Genomic DNA, 20,685 nt, shown 5'->3' with positions numbered 1-20,685 from the left:
TTGATGATCCTGGTGGGTCCCTTCCAACTCAGCATATTCTGTGATTCTATGTTTCTATGTCATTTCATATTTACTTCATTTTCATTTTCTTTTCATATTTACTTCATTTTACTTTTCATTATATAGTTTAGACATCTCTTGAGTGGTTATGTGACCCTTGCATATTATTTCACAGATGCAAAATGGAAACTTCATGTTATAACTGCTTTTTCAACCAAACTCAGAACTAAAGAGCCTCCGTTTCTTCAGAGCTGTGGCCCAAAGCACTAGCTATGGCACGTGTTACAGTTGTTCCCGTCATGCTGATATTAAGCTTTTACGAGTGTAAGACACAGTTTTCCACTACTCTGGCAAGTGGACAACACAAAGTAATGGGTAAGTAAAGTATTAAGTAACAGTCCATCCTACACTGGCCATCCCACACGTCTCATCTGAACTTGTTATCAAGGCACTTCCTACAGCCCATGGAGAGAAATGGGGACCTGCAGTAGGAGAGATGTCCAAGACAGGTAAAACTGAATCAACTAATTTTGAGAGCTGCAGGTAGGTAAACATGATTCTTACTGCTGAAAGTCATATTCAACAAAGCTCAGAAATCTCCTACTCCAGGACCTGAGGTCCTGGCAGAGCTACTGGGTGTGCGAGCCTTGCTGAGAGCCAAATCCTTTGAGTACACAGGAGTGGGCCTCTCTTACTCTATGCAATATCATTGTAATTGCAGATGTACTTGGGATACATAATGTTCTGTGGATTACCAAGCATGATTCAAGAGTCATTTTGTCCTGGAACAATAACTTGTCAAAAGAAGAAACTGAGAAATACATTGTGAAGTACATTTTGAGTTACAGATTCTTCAATACCACTCAGGAAAGGAAAGTAAGTTCTTCAGTGGTTACACATATTTTAAAGTGAAATAATGTATTGCTTCATTCAGTAGATGAATTTGCATAATTTCCCCGACAAAACTTAGCATCACACTATCTTCATGCAATTTCTTCTTCCTCCTCTTAGGAAAGACTGCAGGAAAAGAAAAAGATAATACCTCTTGAGTTACATTCTGGCTTTAAGGCTAAAGTTAAGACACAGGTTTTCGCAAAGGAAACAGAGGACTTAATTAAGGAGAGTGACTGGTCAGAATTTACTTACAAGGCACCTGCAGGTCAGCTATTTCCCATGTGTTGCTAAGACATTCAAACATTTGTGGTAATGTCCTACCTTACTTGGAGACATATAATTTCCGAAAGCCCATTATTATCTTCTGCTACTTTTTTTGGTACGGATTTTTTAAGAATATGATCCATAACACCAGAATGAACAATTATTTCCTTTATTAGACATGTTCAGATTCAGAAAACTGCAGGTTTGGTGAGCAAGATGGCAGAACAACCCAACCACTCTCTCTGTTTTCCTTATCAACTCATGTCTCATGAAGATTATCTTCTGTATCACGTGGTTTCAGGAAATCTTAGAAGATCAGAGCTTTTCAGCTTCTACTCTGGATGTTTTTTTAAAGTGTGTTAGTAAGGCTTTGGTGGTAGAAGAAGATGTCCTTCTTGGTTGTCATTGTCTAAAAAGCCAAAAGACCTATTTGTTCTCACCTAGAACTTATTTGTAACCTAGAAATAAGGCTACATAATGAGTTTGTAAAAGAAACTTTCCTATTGTTATTTGAAAAGCAATATAAAATAAACATAATTCTTTCTTTTTCGCCTTTCTCTGTTGCAGTCTATATTCAGAATCTTTCATGCATCATATATAACATTTCCTTTTTCAATTGCACCTGGGATATCAAAGCAGAAGTACCTGAAGATATCCAGATCTTTTCTTCATACAGGCAAGTGTCTTGAGCAAAGTAAGGATGAAGCCCCGTTTTTGTACCCAAGTGTTTGATTTACAAAACTCATGTTTTCCTATTCACAGGCATGCAGGGAAATTGTTTGAATGTCAGCAATATATTAAAAATGAAAGAAAGAAAAATATTGGATGCCATATGAAGGAAATATATTTTCAACCATCAAGGAAAATCAATTTAAACATAACAGTAAGAGATTTCAGAAATAATTCAAGAGAACTGTCTTATTACAAAGCTTTTACACCTCAGGCAATAGGTAAGTATTGTCTACTATCACCTACTATGAAAAATTCATTTATTGGTTATTTCATGGAAAGCAAAAAGAGAAAATAGGGCCGTGTGACAGAGTACTAAGTCTAACTATTTAAGCATTCATCTCCATGAGAATTTTACACAAAGATGAAACAAAATGGATTATGCTTCAAAGTACGAGAGTTTTTTTTCTCTGATGTAATAACATCATTTATCTATAATTGTCATTTAAAAAAAATAAGCTGGTGGGAGAAAATTATATTTAACAGCATTATGCCCTTCTAATCCCTATTTTTTATCTTTCTTATCCTTTTCCTTATTTTTATAGTGCTGAGGAAGCATGTTTAAAAAAGAAAGAGCATAAGTAGTCACTCACAAGTCTCATTTATAACCTGAATTTAAGAATATGCATGTTCTCAAACATTAGTAACACTTTTATTTATTTTTTTAGCTAAAAATATCTTGGCAGTTTTTTTTTTAATTATTGACAGTTTTGAATGATCATATAAAATTATTTTTCCTTACTTCTCTGGGAAGTTTGAGTTAATCTCATGGGTAAAAATTTACTTGAATTTTAGCAGAGGCTGCAGATTCAAATGCCTTTTAAGTTATTAACATGTTGATCACATTCCAGACCTGCAATGTGGGAATCCATTATGACTCAAGGGATTGAAAAAATATAATTCAAAACTATCAAAATGTATTCTGAGTTAGATCTTATTTATTCTGTTCTAAGACATTAGAATTATTTGCTTTACCTAGAGCTTTTCACTGCAATCAGAGCCAGCTAGAAGAAACATATTCTTTTTTAGGAATTTTCAGAAAATTCAGATTTTCCTGAAAAGATAAAAAAAAGTGTTGGGGGGGGGGGAAGTGAGAGGAGAGGTAATCCACAGGAAGGCTCTATTAAGCATTTTCATAGTTGATTGGGAAGATGCTTATTTCTAGACTGTCTTCCCAGGGACCACAGGGCTAAGGTGGGCAGGAGTGAGCAGGGGAATAAGTAGGAGGCATCAGGTTGTCTGTTCCCTGCTTCTCTCTCCATCCACTCAGTCTCCTTCCCCCTGCTCACAGCAACCACCACATCCTCTCTGAGGAGGCCAGGCTGCCAGTGTTTCCTTCCTACCCTTCTTCCCTTCCCACCTTTCCAAACTTTAGCTATTATGAGGGCTGCACATCAGTCACAGCTGTTTCAGCCAACAGCTCCTGCTCACCTCTCACCTCCAGGCAGAAGCTCTGTTAGCTCTCCTTGCCTCTTATCCCACTGACAAGCCTTGATAGGGCTCAGTAAAATCTGAGTGTGCCTGCAGGGGATGTTTTCCACTGTGTAAGTGGTGGAATTACTCTTGCAAGGCTCCATTGTAAGTCAGGGCTGTCCTCTCCCTTCAGGGAAGAGCGTACCCTTCAGGTCACACACATGAGGAAGGGTCCTTTGTATCTGGGTTCCCCTTCTTTAGCAGTGCCTGTTATACCATGAGGAGGGGCAATGGTTTTAATCTGAAGGAGGATTGATTTATTGAGATATAAGAAAGAGGGGTTGGAAGTAGACGATCTTTAAGGTCCCTTTCAACCTAGACCATTCTATGATTTTATGAAGCCTGCCAAGTGCTAGTGCCCCTTCAGTAATCCTTCTGTGAGAGATGAAATTCTGTTTTTTTTCAAAGTAATACTACCAGGCTTGTGAGTGCATTTGGATTACCGCACAAGCCGTGTATCCTACATGGCATGGAACCTGTAGCAGATTGGAGGTCTCCTCAACACCAACACAGACTCTGGAGAGGCCCTGCTCCTCCAGCCTACCCTTGCTACCTTCCCTGAAAAACCCAGCTGAATGTCTCCTCTGGGTGTGGCAAACCCCAAAATACTCAGCTGTATATTTTAAGACGTAATGTACTGTGTTTATTTTCCATCAGCATAACTATAAGAAAGAGCATGACGTACAGAAAGTCTCTTTGTGCTCTATTTTTCAGAGAAGCTGAACCCACCAATCAATGTCTCAGTTTCCCTTGAAAACAGAAGTATTAAAATTCACTGGAAACCTCCACCCACTATTGGTTCTGCAAATAACAAGTGCTTTTTGTATCAAGTGAAAATAACAGACCTTAAGGTAGTAAGTTTTTTTTGTAATTTACTTAGTATGTATAACACAACTTCCATAAAACTAGGCATCCCTTGAATTTAACAAGGATTATTGTCAAAAAAACTTTAAATATATCCCAAGGTCTTTAATAACTAGTCCAAATTGTCTTTCTGGTAAAAAATGAAATATCAACACATTTTAAAAAATCTTTCAGAGTCAGGCTTGCATTGAAGTGGATTGGATGTGTTTCTCTTCTCACCTTGAATTTTACTTCCACATTACTATTACATAGATTATAAAATACTCTTTTAAAAAAAAAGAGTATTAATAAAAAGAAAGGTTTAGCAACTACTGTGTTCATATCTGTAAAGAAAAAAAACCTCATACGTTATTTTGTTATTTCTAAATACATCACCAAAAGGATTATTCCTCTCTTTTGGGTACATTATAAGTATTTAAAAATCTTTCATGATTTTGTAATAGCATCTCTTAATCTAGCAGTAAGCAACAGAATAGTGTTGTAGTTTAGGTAATGTCCTATGGTGACTAAATGACCCAGTGGCATTTTGAAATTACCTGGAAATGAGAACAGAAAAGTTTTCATGCGTATTCTTATTTAAACTGCCAAAGAGTAGAAAGCAAAGCACTTAATTCAGCATATTGTTAAATGTGAAGTTCAGATGTGTATTGGAATGTGAATTTTCTGAATCTTTGGTGCTTTTATTCAAGCTGTCATTGAAGATGTTTTTGTTTAAGAATCTAAATTTTGTCTAACACACACCTCAGCCAGTGCGCAGTACTCTTACAGTAAAAGCCTTATCTAAACTAGTGGCAAACATTTAAAAGACAATTACACCCTGAAAGAATCTGTGACTAAATTGATGTGTATCCACTCTTTGTTTGAGAGAGTAGAAAGGAGAAGTGCAATGAGTAGACATTAACGATCACATAAAGTTTTTGTCATAAATTATAGCAGGGTTCATTAATTCAGATGCAGTGCTTATACTGCTAATCAGCTTCCAGAACAGGACTGGAAGCATCCAGAAAAAGAGCTCGAGTCTGGCATGGACATGCCAAATCTTCCCAGTCCCCTTCAGGGTTTTCCATCAGAGAGATAGATAGCCAACTTTGGAAATAATTTTAATTCCCTAAACCACTCCCAAGCCTAATAGTTCAAAACCCCTGGCAGAGACTTCCAGGGGCTTGTCCCTGTCTACTCACAAAGCTCCTAATGGTAAAAGGCAAAGAGCAGAGGGAGCGAGGGTGGTTCATGCCGGATCCTTGGTATTCCGTTCAATAGGGTGCTGGAGCTCTTCTGACTCCCTGTCCATGCACACTGATTTACTTCCTATTTCCAGACCCAGAGAGAGGAGGTGGAAGAAGAGAGGGGTGAGAGTAAGGGGTGCCCTTCTACTGCAGGTCTGTGATATGCCCAAGGGGAGCAGGGAGGATCCTGCGATCCACAGCATTCACATGGCCACTCTCTGGAAGGAAATCTCTCATACATGAAATAGCTCAGCAGCCTCACTTAGATGGAATAAACTGCTTTTCTTTTCCTTCTCTCTCTCTTGCTCCTCTGCTTTGCGCACATCTGCAGGATACAAACATAGGAGAGGAAAGCGAGGAAAAATCACTGAGGTACAGAAGTGAATAAACACCTATAGAAGTGGAAAATCACAGGGGCACATCTGACAGAAGAGAGGCAGCCACAGCAATAACAAAAAAAGACATACAAGGGCACCAACCAAGTGAGAGGGGCTTTAAAGAAGATTTGAGGATAATCAGTTAGTAATGTTTGAAATGGTAGTTACCTAGGCAAGGAGCACAAAATGCCTGGGGCTAGGGTGACAAAGTTAAAGAAGAAAACTGGAGCAGTATTACAGGAGACACAGGAGGGAGAAGATAGGAGCAAGCTTTATACTCTGTATCCTGACCAAATCAAGGTCTTAATCACTTCCACAGAGACTTAATGTGTTGAGACACTAGGGAATCCATAAGTAGGCTTGTAGATATTCATCGAAGAACATGTAAGAGCATAGTGATTAAAATATACAAATCTATGTTTATTTATTCTGAATACCTGAAGACGTGACTTACTGAGTACTTACAAGCACAAATAATAATACTGTGATACAGACTGGAGTTAAGTTTGCAGGTGTCTGGAAACTAGGAAGGCTTGGCAAGTATCATGGGAAACAAGATTAGAATCTGAAATGTTGGGTAAGTTTGAAATCAACAAGCCAAAATTCAGTACTAAGGAAAATTCTATGATTAGGAAGTACAGCTCAAACATGTCAATGCAAAATAAGGAATTAAAATATAGGCAGCAATGCAGAAGACAAAAGGTTTGTGGATTGCAGAGAACCACAAACTGAGTCAATTATTCCATGTTCTTAGACAAAGGTCAAATACTATTCAAGTATATATGACTTGCATGTCACATGTAAGATTTAGGCTGTGACTAATTTGCCCTTTCAGCTACTGAGTTTCACCGTAAATTTCATACTGTGCTTTGGACACCATAAAATATAAATAAGCACCAGATCTGGAAAAGTCTTAAAGAGAAGAGAAGAGAAAGAAGTGGCATGGTAGACAGGGTCAAATCCACACCACACCAGTCAGTATGAGGAGAACAGGAGATCACGCTTTCCTAACACCAAAGAAGCAAAGATTCTGTGCCTTCCTGTGTCTGAGATTCATACTTTCTACTTCTTTGCAACTTTCTAACATCACTTTTATTTTTTTTAAGCAAAAGTTTCCTCTCCTGCTCTCTATTTTTATTCCTTCTTAAATTCTTAGCATTGCTTGTTTACAGAAGTTTACTTCAGTTTTCAAAAGTGATGGATAATTTAGAGATCCCTCTGCTTTAAACTCTGCCACTCCATATTTGGCCTTGATCTTTTGAAGTAATATTCTTTCGTTTATAGGTACAATTAAAGATGCTTCAGAATAGTTACAAAAATAGTGACAATCCTTCAGCTGAAAAATGCAAGATTTTATTCTACCAGGGAAGAAAGTATAGCACACCACCCACATCAAAATCTTAAAACTTTCAGTTTCATAGCTATTTTTTTTTTTTACACGTGGTGTCATAATACAGGAAAAGAGAATCAGTGTTTTCAAATTCTTACTGTCCTACTACAGATGATACCTACTTCTATCTTACCAGTTCCAGTCTCTCTTCTTTTTCGGTTCTAACACATCAAATAAGAGTCAAATTTGTCTGGACATAAGAACTTGTTCTGAAAATCTCTTCCTACTAGTTAGAAAAGCAAATAGCAGTATTTGACTTCCCTGTATTTATATCTGTATGAACTGCAACTCAAAATCATCCAAAATAACCCCCTAAACCTATCTTGGTAGATTGTAAATGTCACTGAAGAGAACTATAAGTATCCGTTTCACAAGCCAGCAAAAAAGTGTGCAGCGCAAGTGAGGGCAAAGAAAGAGATATGCATAAGAAACAAAATCTGGAGTGAATGGAGTGAGCCAGTGTTTATTCATGGAGGTAAGTTATCATGTACTTACTATCGATAATCCTTGTCATGAGTTATGTTATTACCATTCAACATATTTACCTCGTTACTGCCTCTATTCCTCTCCAGGTTGTGTTATTGGGCCTTAACAGTACCTAGGGGTCCATGGCATGCACCAGGCTCACACAGCTTTGCTGTAGGAAAGGAGAATCTTTAGTCTGAGTTCTACTTCCATGGTCCTAAGGCTGTTTAGCACAGGGCTGTTCTCCTGAGTTAAAATGCACCTGACTCTTGACAGCTGATAGAAAAAATTATGGTCAGCAGCTGACAAGGTCCCAACACCCTCCTGACTGCCCTGCAAAGGACAGCCCAAGCATCTCTAAAAATGCTAATAATTTCTTATCTGATAGAGGTGGGAATATTTAAATGTATGTGCCCTGGCCCCTTCAGCTCATAAGTAAACAAGGGCCTTTTAATACTTTTCCTTCACCTCCTCTGACTAGATTTTAACATTGGTGTACTTGTGCTTTTCCATGATAAGAAAAATGCCTCCACAAGCAGAAACTTTCTGATGTCAGTTTAGGTAAAGGGGAAGCAGCATAATTGTGTGATGCTATATTTATAGAGAGAAACTTGTGTCTATGTGTTAACATAAAAAAAAAAAAAGGTCCAATGCTATTATCTTTATTTAATGCAATAGCCTGTGTATTTTGGAATATATCTTTTTGATCTATTGATCTTCAAGTACATACTTACCTGGAGACAGGAAATGCAAAGCCAGATATTATTATTCTTGCAATGGATTGAATATAAATTCAATTATGGGCTTTACTGGATTTTGGCTGCCTAGTCTATCAGATGCTCTGCTGAAACCTTCATTGTCTGGATTCATTAATATCATTAATTTCATTTCTAAAGCATTTCACTTGTGAAATAGCAGAAGAGAGAAACCTAATTGTCCTTCATGATCACTGTGGTTAAGAAGACAAGGCCATCAGTGTCTTGAGTTGCCCTTGGAAGATTGTCCTTTCTTCTCACTGAAGACAAGAGAGAGCCTGTGAGGGGTGTGCCTGGTCTGTCTGCCTGGTGTCAGCCCAAACACATCTGATGTGTAGACAGGGGAAATCTGAAGGGTTTTTCTGGGTGGAGAAATGTAGATTTACTCACTCCCTGCCAGCCTGTCACCAGAAGAAGGAAATGGAGTTAGGAAGTCACCTGTTCTGGTTCCAGCCTGCCAAACCTTGCTCTCAGCAACTCTCCTTCAAATGTTTTCAGCACCATTGCTTTCTCAGCTTCCGATTCAGTTGTTGTTGAGGTTCAACAATCACTGCATGTTCCCTCCACTTGAAGAAAGTTTATTGTGGACAAGACCACCATAGCACATAAGCTGTAATATCTGCATATGTTCCGTGTGGCATGATGATTTACCCTGGAGCATACTGCACATATGCATAAGTTCATGTGATGCAGCAATTTCCCTTCTTCCTACTCAGGGAGGATTGGTGGTTTTCATAAAAAGAATCCATCAATGTATTGCACTGAAGGATCATGTGCTCAGGGAAACCTCTTTTTCACTTTTGATGCCTAGAGAAATTTTTGTGTCCATTTTACTTTGTATTCTGTTGAAATTATTTTGTCTGCTTCTAATTTAGAACATGTATAAGTGGAAATATTTGGAGTAACCTGAAAGGAAAAACATCCATTTAATATTTTTATTTCAAAATGCGTCAATTTTTCTGCTGTTGCAGGATCTGTTTCTACTGAAATTCTTGAAGAAGTATGCCATGACCTGCTTTTTCTTTGTTTTTCCATGGCATTCCAGTGTTTCATCTAGGAAATGTGCTACATATACAAGTACATGTTTCAAAAAGGAGTTTCAGCCTCCATTTAAAAAAAAGCTGAAACATCAAAATGAAATAACATAATTCAAAACATAACTAAAATATTTGTTCTGAAATGTTCCTTTGACATGAAAAGAATTTGTTAATTTTCTCATGGGGAACAAATTCATTATCCATTGGAATTAGCATATGCCCTCAAAAAAACCCTCTCAATTTAAACTGAACTGAGATATTTACTATGGAAACTTTCTGCTAAAAAAAAGAAGTGTTGAATCAGCTTTATTAATATGTAAAAACTTTAAATAATTGGTCTAATTCTTAGAGTTGATGAGCATTCATAGATTGCTTTGAAGTTAATAGTAATTCAGATGTGTTCTGCATTTTTGCAAACCAAGCCACTTGTTTTGGTTTCAAAGTACTGTTATTTGTGACAAAGTTTAAGCATTTGCATCTGAAAAAAAACCACCATAAAATGAATATGTGTGCTTCTTTCTCTAGCTGTTTTACAAAATGCATGAAGTAGGAAAGCAGGAGGAGCAAACCTCTTTGTGGTTCAGCCACTGCTAAGACCAGAGCTTCCTCTTCTCCTGTGTGTGTGCGCAATAGTGGTGAGCAGAATGATGCAGAGCAATTATCTCAAACAAAAGAATTTCCTTTACAGAGTCCAGAGATTGTTCAGAATAAGTTTTCTGAGCCCTTAGCTGCAAGGACAAGAAAGAAAGAACTCCCTTTTTGTCCTAGAGTGAATAAGTTTATTCCTATGCACAGTTCTGCCCACAAGTTTTTGAGGTTTTTTCTTGGTTTCATATCAAATTTATGGAAATCCGTAACATCTTTGGTTTAAACTACAGATGGGCTCCAACTCAGAACTCTAGTTCCATTCATTGTTTCTTTGATTTTGATCTAGATTGATCCTAAACCCACTGTTTAACTGGCCTCAAACTGTTAGCATTTTAAGGGCTGTTCCTGTCTGTTTTTCTTCAAAGTAGTTAGCTCAAGCCAATCCAAGCTAGTTGTGGTTCTAGGATTGGATATTAAACAAAAAATAAAATTTGTCAGAAATACCCTTTTGAGTCAACCAAAGACATTTGTATTTTGGCATTTGGGGTATTTTGGAGGAAGAAATGCAACATACAGAGTAGTAGTATCTGTTGCATAGAATGAAGATGCATCGCTCCCTTTTCTTTAGGACTATGCCAAGCAGGTTTAAAAAAGGTAAGTATAATAGAAACCAAATGTTGCTTCTTGAATCAAAGAGAGTATTTTGTTTGACAAAATGTTTTTATTTTCATTTTTCCTTAAATCAGTTACAGCTGTGAAGGGGTGAGGAGGTAGCAGCAGGGAACTCAGTGTGTGTGGAGATGGGAGGTGGCAGCAGCAGGAATCCAACGGCAGTTGGAGCAGCAGCACGAGTGCCAACAGCAGGCAGACAGAGGGGCTGATATCCAGAGGAATCAAGGTTGGATGGAAGTAGCCAGCAGCAAGACAGGCCAGGCCCAGCATATAAGAGTAGAATTTCAGGAAAAATGGGGGTGAAGACTACAGGAGAGGAATGAAGCAAGAAAGTGTTGGATCAAGACTGAGGGCTAAAAGGAGAAGGAAGGAACTGTGCTGAATTCAGATGCCCTTTTCCCCTAAAACGTCTCTAGGAAATGTTTCTCCAAATCTGTGACAGTTCCGTAATAGTATAATATTTATGAGTCATCCAACTACTTATAGTTCACCGATTTATGAACTACCCTAGCCTCTACCATATTATTAACATTTCTTTTCCCTCTTCTTTTTTTAAGATAAGACAGTGGATGTCCTGCTGCTAAGCCTCACATTGTTTTGTCTCCTGATTTTCCTTGGAGGTTTGCTGATGTGTGCATGTAGAAGGTAGTGTAGATTTCTGGAAGACTGTATAAATTTCTGATGGAAGGGACGTCAGGAGGAGGGTAAACCATACAATGGATAAAAGTCAAACATGGATCTGCTCAGATAAATTCTGCTTGCAAGAAGTAATTAATTGTGTACATTTCTGACTATTGTTCTAACAAAGGAATGCCAGGCATTATGACCTGCTGAGCCTTATAATTCTTATCTCACTGCTCCCACTGCAGTCCCCTGGAGCTCCAGTCTCCCACCCTACTCTCAGATTTTTTTTTGCCACAATAAGTGACATATCTTAATCTTACTCTCACTGCTGCCTATCTATCCTCAGTGTGACTTTAACCCATCCTTTTGCAGGTTCTGCATTTAAGACTACCAATGTTGATCATGCCAAAGTTGAACTGCATTTGTCATGTTGCCCAATTTCGTTTCATAATCCGTGGGTGTAATGAAAGCAGTTTTTTACTCTAAGCTGGATAGTTTACAAGAAATAAATGAAAAAGGGAAGTCAGGGTGACAGAAAGAATTTGCTTCGCTGTATGATAATTACTATTAGTACAGCAAAGTAATAGTAGTGCTCCTACACCCACTAACAGTTAATGCAGTCAGCTTTCTCCATGTCACTATCTTTCTCTCTGGCTGCATAACTTTCCTATTGACATGGCAGTGAAGGCTTTCTTGAATTGAAAAATAAACTTGTTTGAGATAGGAAGATAGCTCAAGTTATCTCATTATATGGAAGGTGCAATACGTAAATGGAACCTCTGTTAAAAGTAAATTGATTATTTAGTTATTGATCGAATATTATTCCTGATTCATATAAAAGAAGTTATCAATTTTTAATTATGAAGCGCACACATAGGGGTGACTTCTTAAACTACAGATGTAGTAGCATGCCACAAAATTCTCACTTTGCTTGGAAATCATATATTTGTGTATATCCATCAGTTCTCTTAAAACTCTGGCAGGCTAAAAACCAGGCAGGCTGAAGAAGAGCTAGGGAAAGTGTTGAGAAAAATGTCTGCAGTGAAATGAGAAAATTATGAAATGGCTTTAGAAGTGGTAGATGCCTGTCTAATTGGAATATGTATTACAAAGCATTATTGACTGATCTGTTCCTGCAGACAATAATAGTCATGTGCCTGTATCACTGTCTTGTAGGTATAGATGCCTGGAAGTTATAGCTATGCCTGTTCCACATCCTTCAGATAATATCAAAACTTGGTTAACAGATGAAACTCATCACCAGGTAGTGTGTCTGTCTTTTTTATCTGTCTACATCAATGCTCATGATATTACTTGCCATTGGAATGGCACATTAAATTTGGAGCAACATGTAATTTTTAAGAAAAACTTGGAAAAAAGTATGCAGAACACTTGTAGTGATGCCAGAAGAGATCAGAAAACTTGTGGAGATTACGGGACAATTATCTCAGTAGACAGGGTGGAGAAAATCCTCAGGGGACTATAATGTCTGGTGCACCTAAAAGTGCTTCCACACTCAATGAACCAACATTTAACAGAATCACAGTGTCACAGAATACGCTGAGTTGGAAGGAGTGATCACCCTGATTCCCTGAAAATAATCACTTATGGGATATTACAGGTATAAGCATGTAGGCCTGCTATCAAAGCGAATTTTTTTCCTGGAGTTCTGCAAGTCATTGGCTATGTTGTAATAATCGTGCACGTTTTTATTGCAAATAAGAGTAGGGTCCATAATACTTGCAATGTAACCTACCCCAGCTGTGCCCCTGCTGTGGGACAAACACATGTACAGAGGTGTGTACTTTGGAAGAGCTGGTGTGCTGTGAGTTCAGATGTTTGCTTATCTGATGGCAAAGTATAAGTCAACCGGGCAAGATGGAAACAAAATATTTGCAATATTTTTTGTGACTATCATTAATGGAGCTCCTTGGCTCTCACAGTTCAGTGTTTCTTATTGCTGTCTGTCACTGTGTGAATTACAAGAAAAAAAAACGTGTTAGTCAGATAGTAGTTTAGATCCCTGGAACTCTGTAGAAGCTACACAGTGAACTGTGCTCTGGGAGGCATGGTAAGACGGCCTCTTACCTCATTCTCCTACAACACATGAGGAGAAGGCACCGGTGTGCCGAAACTATGTGTTTTTTGGGGAAAACATCATTGAAAGAGGAAACTGTAATGAGGATTTTCTCTGCTCTATATGCTCACAATATTTTTTCAGAGCCTCTACAGGATTTCTATTAATTTTACTGTATTCTACTGTATTATTGTATTTACATTGCAATATCAAAATATCTCCTAGTAGCCCATTCAGCAGTGTAACTAACAATTGCCGAGGTGAGATGTTATGCCACCTTCTTTCCCAAGGAGAAAATGTATATCATGTAATACTGTGGTTTGGTTTCTAGTATAATACATCTACATGATTGCAAACTCTGACAGAAACCACAGACCATTTCAATTCACAAATCATAATTTGAATTGTGAGGTAAGAGGCACAGAATTTTTTTTTTTAATTTTACTTTCTCAAAACAAATTTATTGGAAAAAAATGTGCATATGCTATATAATCTTATTACAAATTACAAGATTGAAGTGTTTTGACTAGCACCTGAAGTTTATTCCCCAAGACTTGGGATGGCTCTCAAGAGCAGATTGTGCTCCTCTTATTCTCTGTAGTCATCTTCTCAGAAAAGCTCAAGAGCTACAGATCTAGCCAGAAGCCTCTTATTTTCAAGATTCAGAGTAATTGCTGTGACACTTCTGGTCAAAATAATTTGATCCAATTCAACACAAATGTGCCATCTTTGTCACCCTTTCTGTGCAAAAATCCTTCTCGTCCTTTTTACCAGTAATGGTGTGCAAATTAACTGTAATACCCATTTTGACCATCACATATGGGCTGGCAGAATGTAAAAACAAAATCATCACCATCAAGTTTATATTCTGTATCTCCCTCTATGACTGAATTTCATACACTGCTATTTAGGGATCTTAGTATTCAATACATGAATAAAAACTACCACAATTGATGATCACCACAAAAACTATATTTAATATCACTGACAGATAAAGAAGTGATTTCTGTCCCCAAACTGTTACCAACACTGAATAAAACCTAGACACTCAGACCCCAGCATAGCTGAGTCATTACTGTCCAGATGATTGCAGCAAGAATGAGATGACACTGATCTTGTGACTTAAGTGACTGTTGATGGCACTTCTAGGAAAGACAAATAAAACATATGGAACACATCAGTATCTCAAATACTGCTGACACCTGAAATAGCAAAGGACATACTGGGAGTCTTAGGACAACTGTGCGGAATACAATTATAGGCACTGAGATAGGTAATCTGTTTTATCCAACAATTAAATATAAACCCTGAAGGCTAGACTGTGACTTTGACATAAACCTTAGGTACATAGTAACATCATCCTGGAGGTTGTCAAGCAACAAAATTAGGGCTTAGATCAACTAGGCAAATCTACCTGTGAGCAACTTGTAGATTGAGAGAGTAACTCATAAGATCTCTGTATTCCAGTGGTGACAGAGTAAGTAACCTGTACTAATCCTGGACACATCAAATAAGTAGTGTGCTTGTAATAATATTTCAAATTGGTGATACCATTGAATAAAAATATTGTGCATTATGTAATTTTTATCCAACAGCAACATATGTTAATGGAAATGGAGATGCACTCAGAGGTTACTGTGGGAATACCAAAAGAGAATAGAGATGAGAACACTGAACAACAGAAATGTTTGAAGGACTCTGGATTAGAAGACCTGTAGAGATGATACACCTTTTTTATCTGCATACAAGAGCACATTTCTGTGCGGTGGACAATAATCTAATGGGTCTAAGAACAACTGACATAGGAATTTGCCTGAGCCAAATAATTTGAAGTGTTTTGTGCTCATGATATTGAGTGACTCTTAAAATGAGCTTTGAACCACAAACACAAAGCAGTATCTTGCAGTTTAACAACAACTGATCTTCAGCTAAGTAAAATTACAGCATATCAGACAATATGATCTAATTCTGAGGTCCAGTTGGGTTAAAATGAAATTAGAGTTACTGTTTCATAATGAGGCAGTAGCTTCCAAGTACTGTTTAAAATATCAATACTTTTGAAGACAGTCTGTTCATACAAATCTTTTCCTAGCTATTCAAGATCTGATTGAAGTGGTCATTAGAAATGTTGGAAGCAGTAAATGTTTCTGGAAACAGCAGCAGAGTCTCACAAGTGTTCTCTAGAGTTCAAAAAAAAAAAAAAAAAAACCACCAAAAAAAAAAAAAAAAAACACCACCAAAAAACACTTTCTGAGCCCCTGCATAGTGTAAACAGACATCAATGAGAAAGAAGAGATCTATGTGAAGACATAAAGTCTTCTAATGTTGTGGACTTATTCCTTTGCAATTAGTAAAAGATTTAAACTTTATGAGAGGTAAAGAAAACAAAATTTTCTGCAGTATTGCAATTGTTTAAATAGGTTTAACTCAGAGAAGTTAAAGTTCAGAACTGACTAAGTATTGCTATTTATTTTTCCCTGTCTTTTTAAAGAAATTTTTTTTACTGTTTCCGTAAGGTGATGAGAAATGCCAGTTCATTTTCAGGTACACAACCAGATTATTTTAACTCATAGCCAGGACAGTGTTTATTTGATTAGAAGAGAAGGAATTGATTTTTCAAGGAAGACATTTCTATTTTATAGCTCGGAAAAACAAAACAAGGATGCACATAATTTTCAGGGAGGTTTAGAAGATACCTAAAAATTACTTGTTTTCATTAGTGGTAACATTTCTCCATTTCGGAATAATATTGGTTGAAGGAAATAATTGATTACCTTGAAATTAAATATTTTATATTATTGTACATATTTTATATTTATTGTATATAAAACTTTTGTTTGTGCTTTTGAAACATTCAGTTTATAAGATACACTTCTGTGCTGAGTCTTGATTATACTGAATGTGTTTTTTTTTTTTGGTAAAAATTCTCTCTCACCACAGTGGAGATGACTGCAGTATTTCTCCCTTATTACTAAGAACGATTGGTGATATCTGAAAAGCGTAAGCTAGAAATTTTTGAACAGCAAAAGAAATAACAGTGACTTTGTTATAAGATCGTGTTCGTGACCTCAGCAAAACCCAATCAGCTTTAGTAGGTGGTGTTGCATTTCCTCTAGCACTGCACTTTTACAGAAGGTAAGGAAGGGTGTTCTTACCTATGAACATCAGTGCTCTTCCCTCCTTACCTATCAATCTGATGCCCACACAAATCATCAAGGTAGTTATCAGGTGCTGAATCAAATTTTAGAAAGATAACACCTGTAATTTCTCCTTCTCCGTCTTGAGTACAGATGGGAAAACCCTCAGTCAACATATTAATTTTTCTCTTAGATGGTCAGACTCCATCTCTGTGGGTAGACAATGAAATCTATCCCATTGGACACGGTTCAGACATGTTTCCTCAGGAATAGGGGAAAGAGTTATTACTTTCAGATAAAAATCATTGCAGGAGGTATTTAGAAAGCATCATGAACTTAAAGATTCCTTTCTTGGTGAGGATACAGAATTAATAAAATGAAACAATCAGAGCATAAGTGACCTAAGTGGAGCAGGGGAGTACACCATATTGTCCACTCACATCTGGAACCCAGATTTTATAGAGTGAAATCAGGTCTCAGGGAATATTATGTTGTTCCTTAAAATACATTTTATATACATATATTTTGTATAGTTTTCGCTTGCAGAGCTTGAAGCCCAAAACCAGTGCCAGAATTTAAAAGAAGACAGAGAACATACACACTAAAATAATTTTATTATTTTACCTAGAAACAGAAGAATTTTCAGAGCAAAATTTTCTGATTAAAATTACTTTTCTTACAACGGGACTCAGTTTCAGTCAATACACAAAGTTTGCCCACATGGACATGACAACCTGCGGAGACACATCACATAAAACAATACTATACTGTGAGTTGTATTGAAAATTAATTCTAAAGTGCAAATTTGATAATGCAAAACTCAGTATTTGGGCCCTTCCAAGAAACACTTGACCGATGTATTTATAAAATGATGTAATTTTTCTTTAAAATAAAATATTATTCTAAACCTATCCAAGACCTGTTCACCAATAGTGTGTTTATGTGCAATGTATACATAAAGAAATATAACCTGAAAGCAAAGCTATACTACACTCAGTATGGCATTAAACATTGTAGTATATACAAAATACTCAGATAGTTTGCCACCAAGCTAAGTGGTACAGCTGACATGCCTGAGAGACAGGATGTCATCGGGAAGGACCTGAACAAGCTTTAGGAACTGGCCCATGGGAATCTCATGAGGTTCAAAAAGGTCAAGCACAAGGTGCTGCACCTGGGTCAGGACAACTCCTGGTATCAACACAGGCTGGGGGATGAACAGCTCAAGAGAAGCCCTGCTGAGAAGCACTTGGGAGTGCTGGTGGGTGAGAGGCTGGACATGACCTGGCAATGTGCACTTGCAGCCCAGAAAGCCGATTGTATTCTGGGCTGCATCAAAAGCAACGTGGACAGAAGCTCGAGGGAGGTGATTCTGCCCCTCTACTCTGCTCTGCTGTGACCCCACTTGGAGTGCTGTGGACACCTCTGGAGTCCCCAGCACAGGAAAGGCGTGGACCTGTTGGATTGGGCCCAGAGGAGGGCCACAAGAATGATCGGAGCTCTGAAGCACCTCTCCTATGAAGTCAGGCTGAGAGTTTGAGTTGTTCAGCCTGGAGAAGAGAAAGCTTCAAGGGAGACCTTACAGTACCTTCCAGTACCAAAAGGGGACTCACAGGAGAGCTGAGGAGGGACTTTTTCCTAGAGCAGGCAGTGATAGGACTAGGGGGAATCACTTTAAACTGAAAGAGGGTAGATTTAGATTAGATATTAGGAAGCAATTCTTTAATGTGAGGGTGGTGAACCACTGGAACTACTTGCCCAGAGAGGATGTGGTTGCTCCATTCCTGGAGGTGTTCAAGGCCAGGTTGGATGGGGCTTTGAACAGCCTGGTCTAGTGGAAAGTATGTCCCTGTCCATGGGGATTGGAACTAGATGGTCTTTAAAGGTCCCTTCCAATCAAATGACTCTCTGATTCTCTGAAAATCTTACTCAGCTCAGCTTGCTTGCCCCTGTGAATGAAATGTTTGCCTCTACCTTACCTGTGAGTGATGCTCCTGCATATAAGATTTCACCTTCTGGTATTGTAGTAGAACAGCTACCTCTGGAAGAGAGTCACATAGAGATTGCTCATCCTCTCCCCTTTTAGCATTTCCAGAGGACTCTGGAGTCCAAATCTTTTTCTTTGTTCAGGTTGTAAAAGCTTGTGATATATCAAAACTATAGGTTTAATGCTTTCAAGTTCAGGTCCCTACTTCTATTAAGTCACAGAGACTGAGGGCTAGGAACCTTATTTAGTGTTTGTGTTTCTTCCTGAACATCACTGACTATGTAAGATATCAGACAGATCTTGATGAAGCTTCTGAAGGAATATTAGCCCCTTCTCTTTGCTTTTAAAGGGGAATAACTGCAAGAGGATGACGGGAATCTGAAAAGCAACCTTCAGACTGGGGGCTCTTTCCGAAGGCTGATCGGTTGCCAATGCTGCCACCTACCGCACAAACAACTTACTTTCAACGAGAAATATCGCTCAAGTTTTCAAACTCGCTTAACTCGGGGCAAGTCTGCCGCTCTAACTGGACTGACATAATCAAAGAAGTACGCCTCCCTCTCTAACTTGAAGGCCTGGTCTTTATTAGGGAGAAAATACATCTGTCCTAGTTTTAGCTTCCTCAGGTTCGGGTGGCTAATCCCAGCTGCCCAGGGCCCTGAGTATTGAGAGATGTCCAGCAATCTCAACCTAGAATAGATGTCCGAGACAGGATGATAATTTCTTTCTCATTAGGCGCTAGATGGTCAGATTCAGACTCGGATGCCCACATTTTCTTGACCTGGTTATTCTGGCTCTACCTGCCCAGTTGAAAAGGGATACTTTGGCTTAAGAGCAGCTTGGCTGGTGAAGCATTTGATTTGCGAGTCTCCCCAGAACAGTTAAAGCAGTCACAATTCATATCTCATCATGTCTCAGACCAACATTATTAAGCCAGCAACAGCAGTTTTGATGAGGAATAGCCTTCATCAAGAACAAGGGCAGAGAAACTTGGGGCACAGTGTCTAGGCTGAAGTCTGAGTTCACAATATTTTTCTTCTCACTATCAAGTACAGAGGCAAGCATCTAACTTACACATAAGTATATAGCATCAGAAATTTCACCAAAGTGTATCAAACAGATAAAGAAAGCATGGGAGTGGTGTGTGTGTGTGTGTGTGTATGCATGCATGTAGAAGGACCATGGTCAGGGAAATGCTGTCTGCATGGAAATAGGCATCAATATTCCCCAGGGCCAAGCATATGGTGCACATTGCGTTTGTAACATACTTTCTGGATGTCTCTGTTGCAGATATATGTGTTATCTGCTGTCGTTTGATTAGCCAGTGCTAACTGACTGGTACAACTCAGTCTACTTATATCTAAAGGAACCAGATGGCTCTTACAAAGTAACTTTAAAGATAAAGATGACATTGAAAGATAAAAATGCTTTGGTGACTGATGCAGCACAGAGTTGGGTTTAGAGTTATATTACTGCACCTCATCAGAATATACACATCAGCATATTTTTGGTAATCTCAGAAAAAATTCCAGGTCCCAGTTTTGAATGCTAATTACATATAAAGCCTGTCACCATGTTCTGATTCTCCTGAAACCTGGCAGGAGATCAAACCCCTACGCTTTGGACAAATAGTTAGAGAATATGGATTTGGTCTTTAGATCAGGAAAAAAATTTGAGTGACACAGAAACAGCAAAGCAATTGACACCTTTGAGTTGAAACTACCATAGTTTTGCTCAGCTTTCCTCTTAATATCCTCTAATTTTGTAAAAGCTTCTAAAGAAACCACAGTCATATGTATCTAGCTGCAGTGATTTCAAAACATGTAAGCCTTAAAAAATACTAGTACAATAGATAGGCAAAGCAAGCCATTAGGAAGGAAAGAAGACATGGCACTGGAGGTAAAGAATTAAACCAGTTAGTATTCTAGATCAAGCAACAATATTATTACATTTTCATTATGTCACAAAATTAGTTTGGATCCAGCAAGCTGTCATTTTGCATTCATAGAGATGAAAAATAATTGTATTTTAAAGCTTGTTTTGGATTCTGACTGCCATTTAGTTTTTTAACCAACAGAGAAAATGAGAAATGGAGTGATTTGTAAATATTCTAGACTGAAGCAGCT

The 20,685-nt window shown here is 38.0% G+C and overlaps 1 protein-coding gene across 1 annotated transcript; it reads left to right on the top strand.

The window, feature by feature from the left end:
* The first annotated feature begins 272 nt into the window (after window positions 1-272).
* Window positions 273-15,314, top strand: LOC114066999 (interleukin-5 receptor subunit alpha-like). Its single transcript, XM_027902135.1, has 10 exons — window positions 273-375; window positions 722-876; window positions 1,012-1,159; window positions 1,726-1,834; window positions 1,921-2,108; window positions 4,075-4,211; window positions 7,548-7,692; window positions 11,292-11,379; window positions 12,535-12,622; window positions 15,031-15,314. Exons 1-10 carry the CDS (start codon window positions 273-275, stop codon window positions 15,151-15,153), a joined length of 1,284 nt encoding a protein of 427 aa, XP_027757936.1. The 3' UTR covers window positions 15,154-15,314.
* The last annotated feature ends 5,371 nt before the right edge of the window (window positions 15,315-20,685 follow it).

This window comes from Empidonax traillii, unplaced genomic scaffold, assembly GCF_003031625.1.
Source record: "Empidonax traillii isolate 1590-97213 ecotype Southwest subspecies unplaced genomic scaffold, ASM303162v1 scaffold844:size270376, whole genome shotgun sequence".
NCBI lineage: Eukaryota > Metazoa > Chordata > Aves > Passeriformes > Tyrannidae > Empidonax > Empidonax traillii.
Note: the sequence above shows the minus strand (reverse complement) of the source record. Positions and strands in the feature narration are given on the sequence as shown.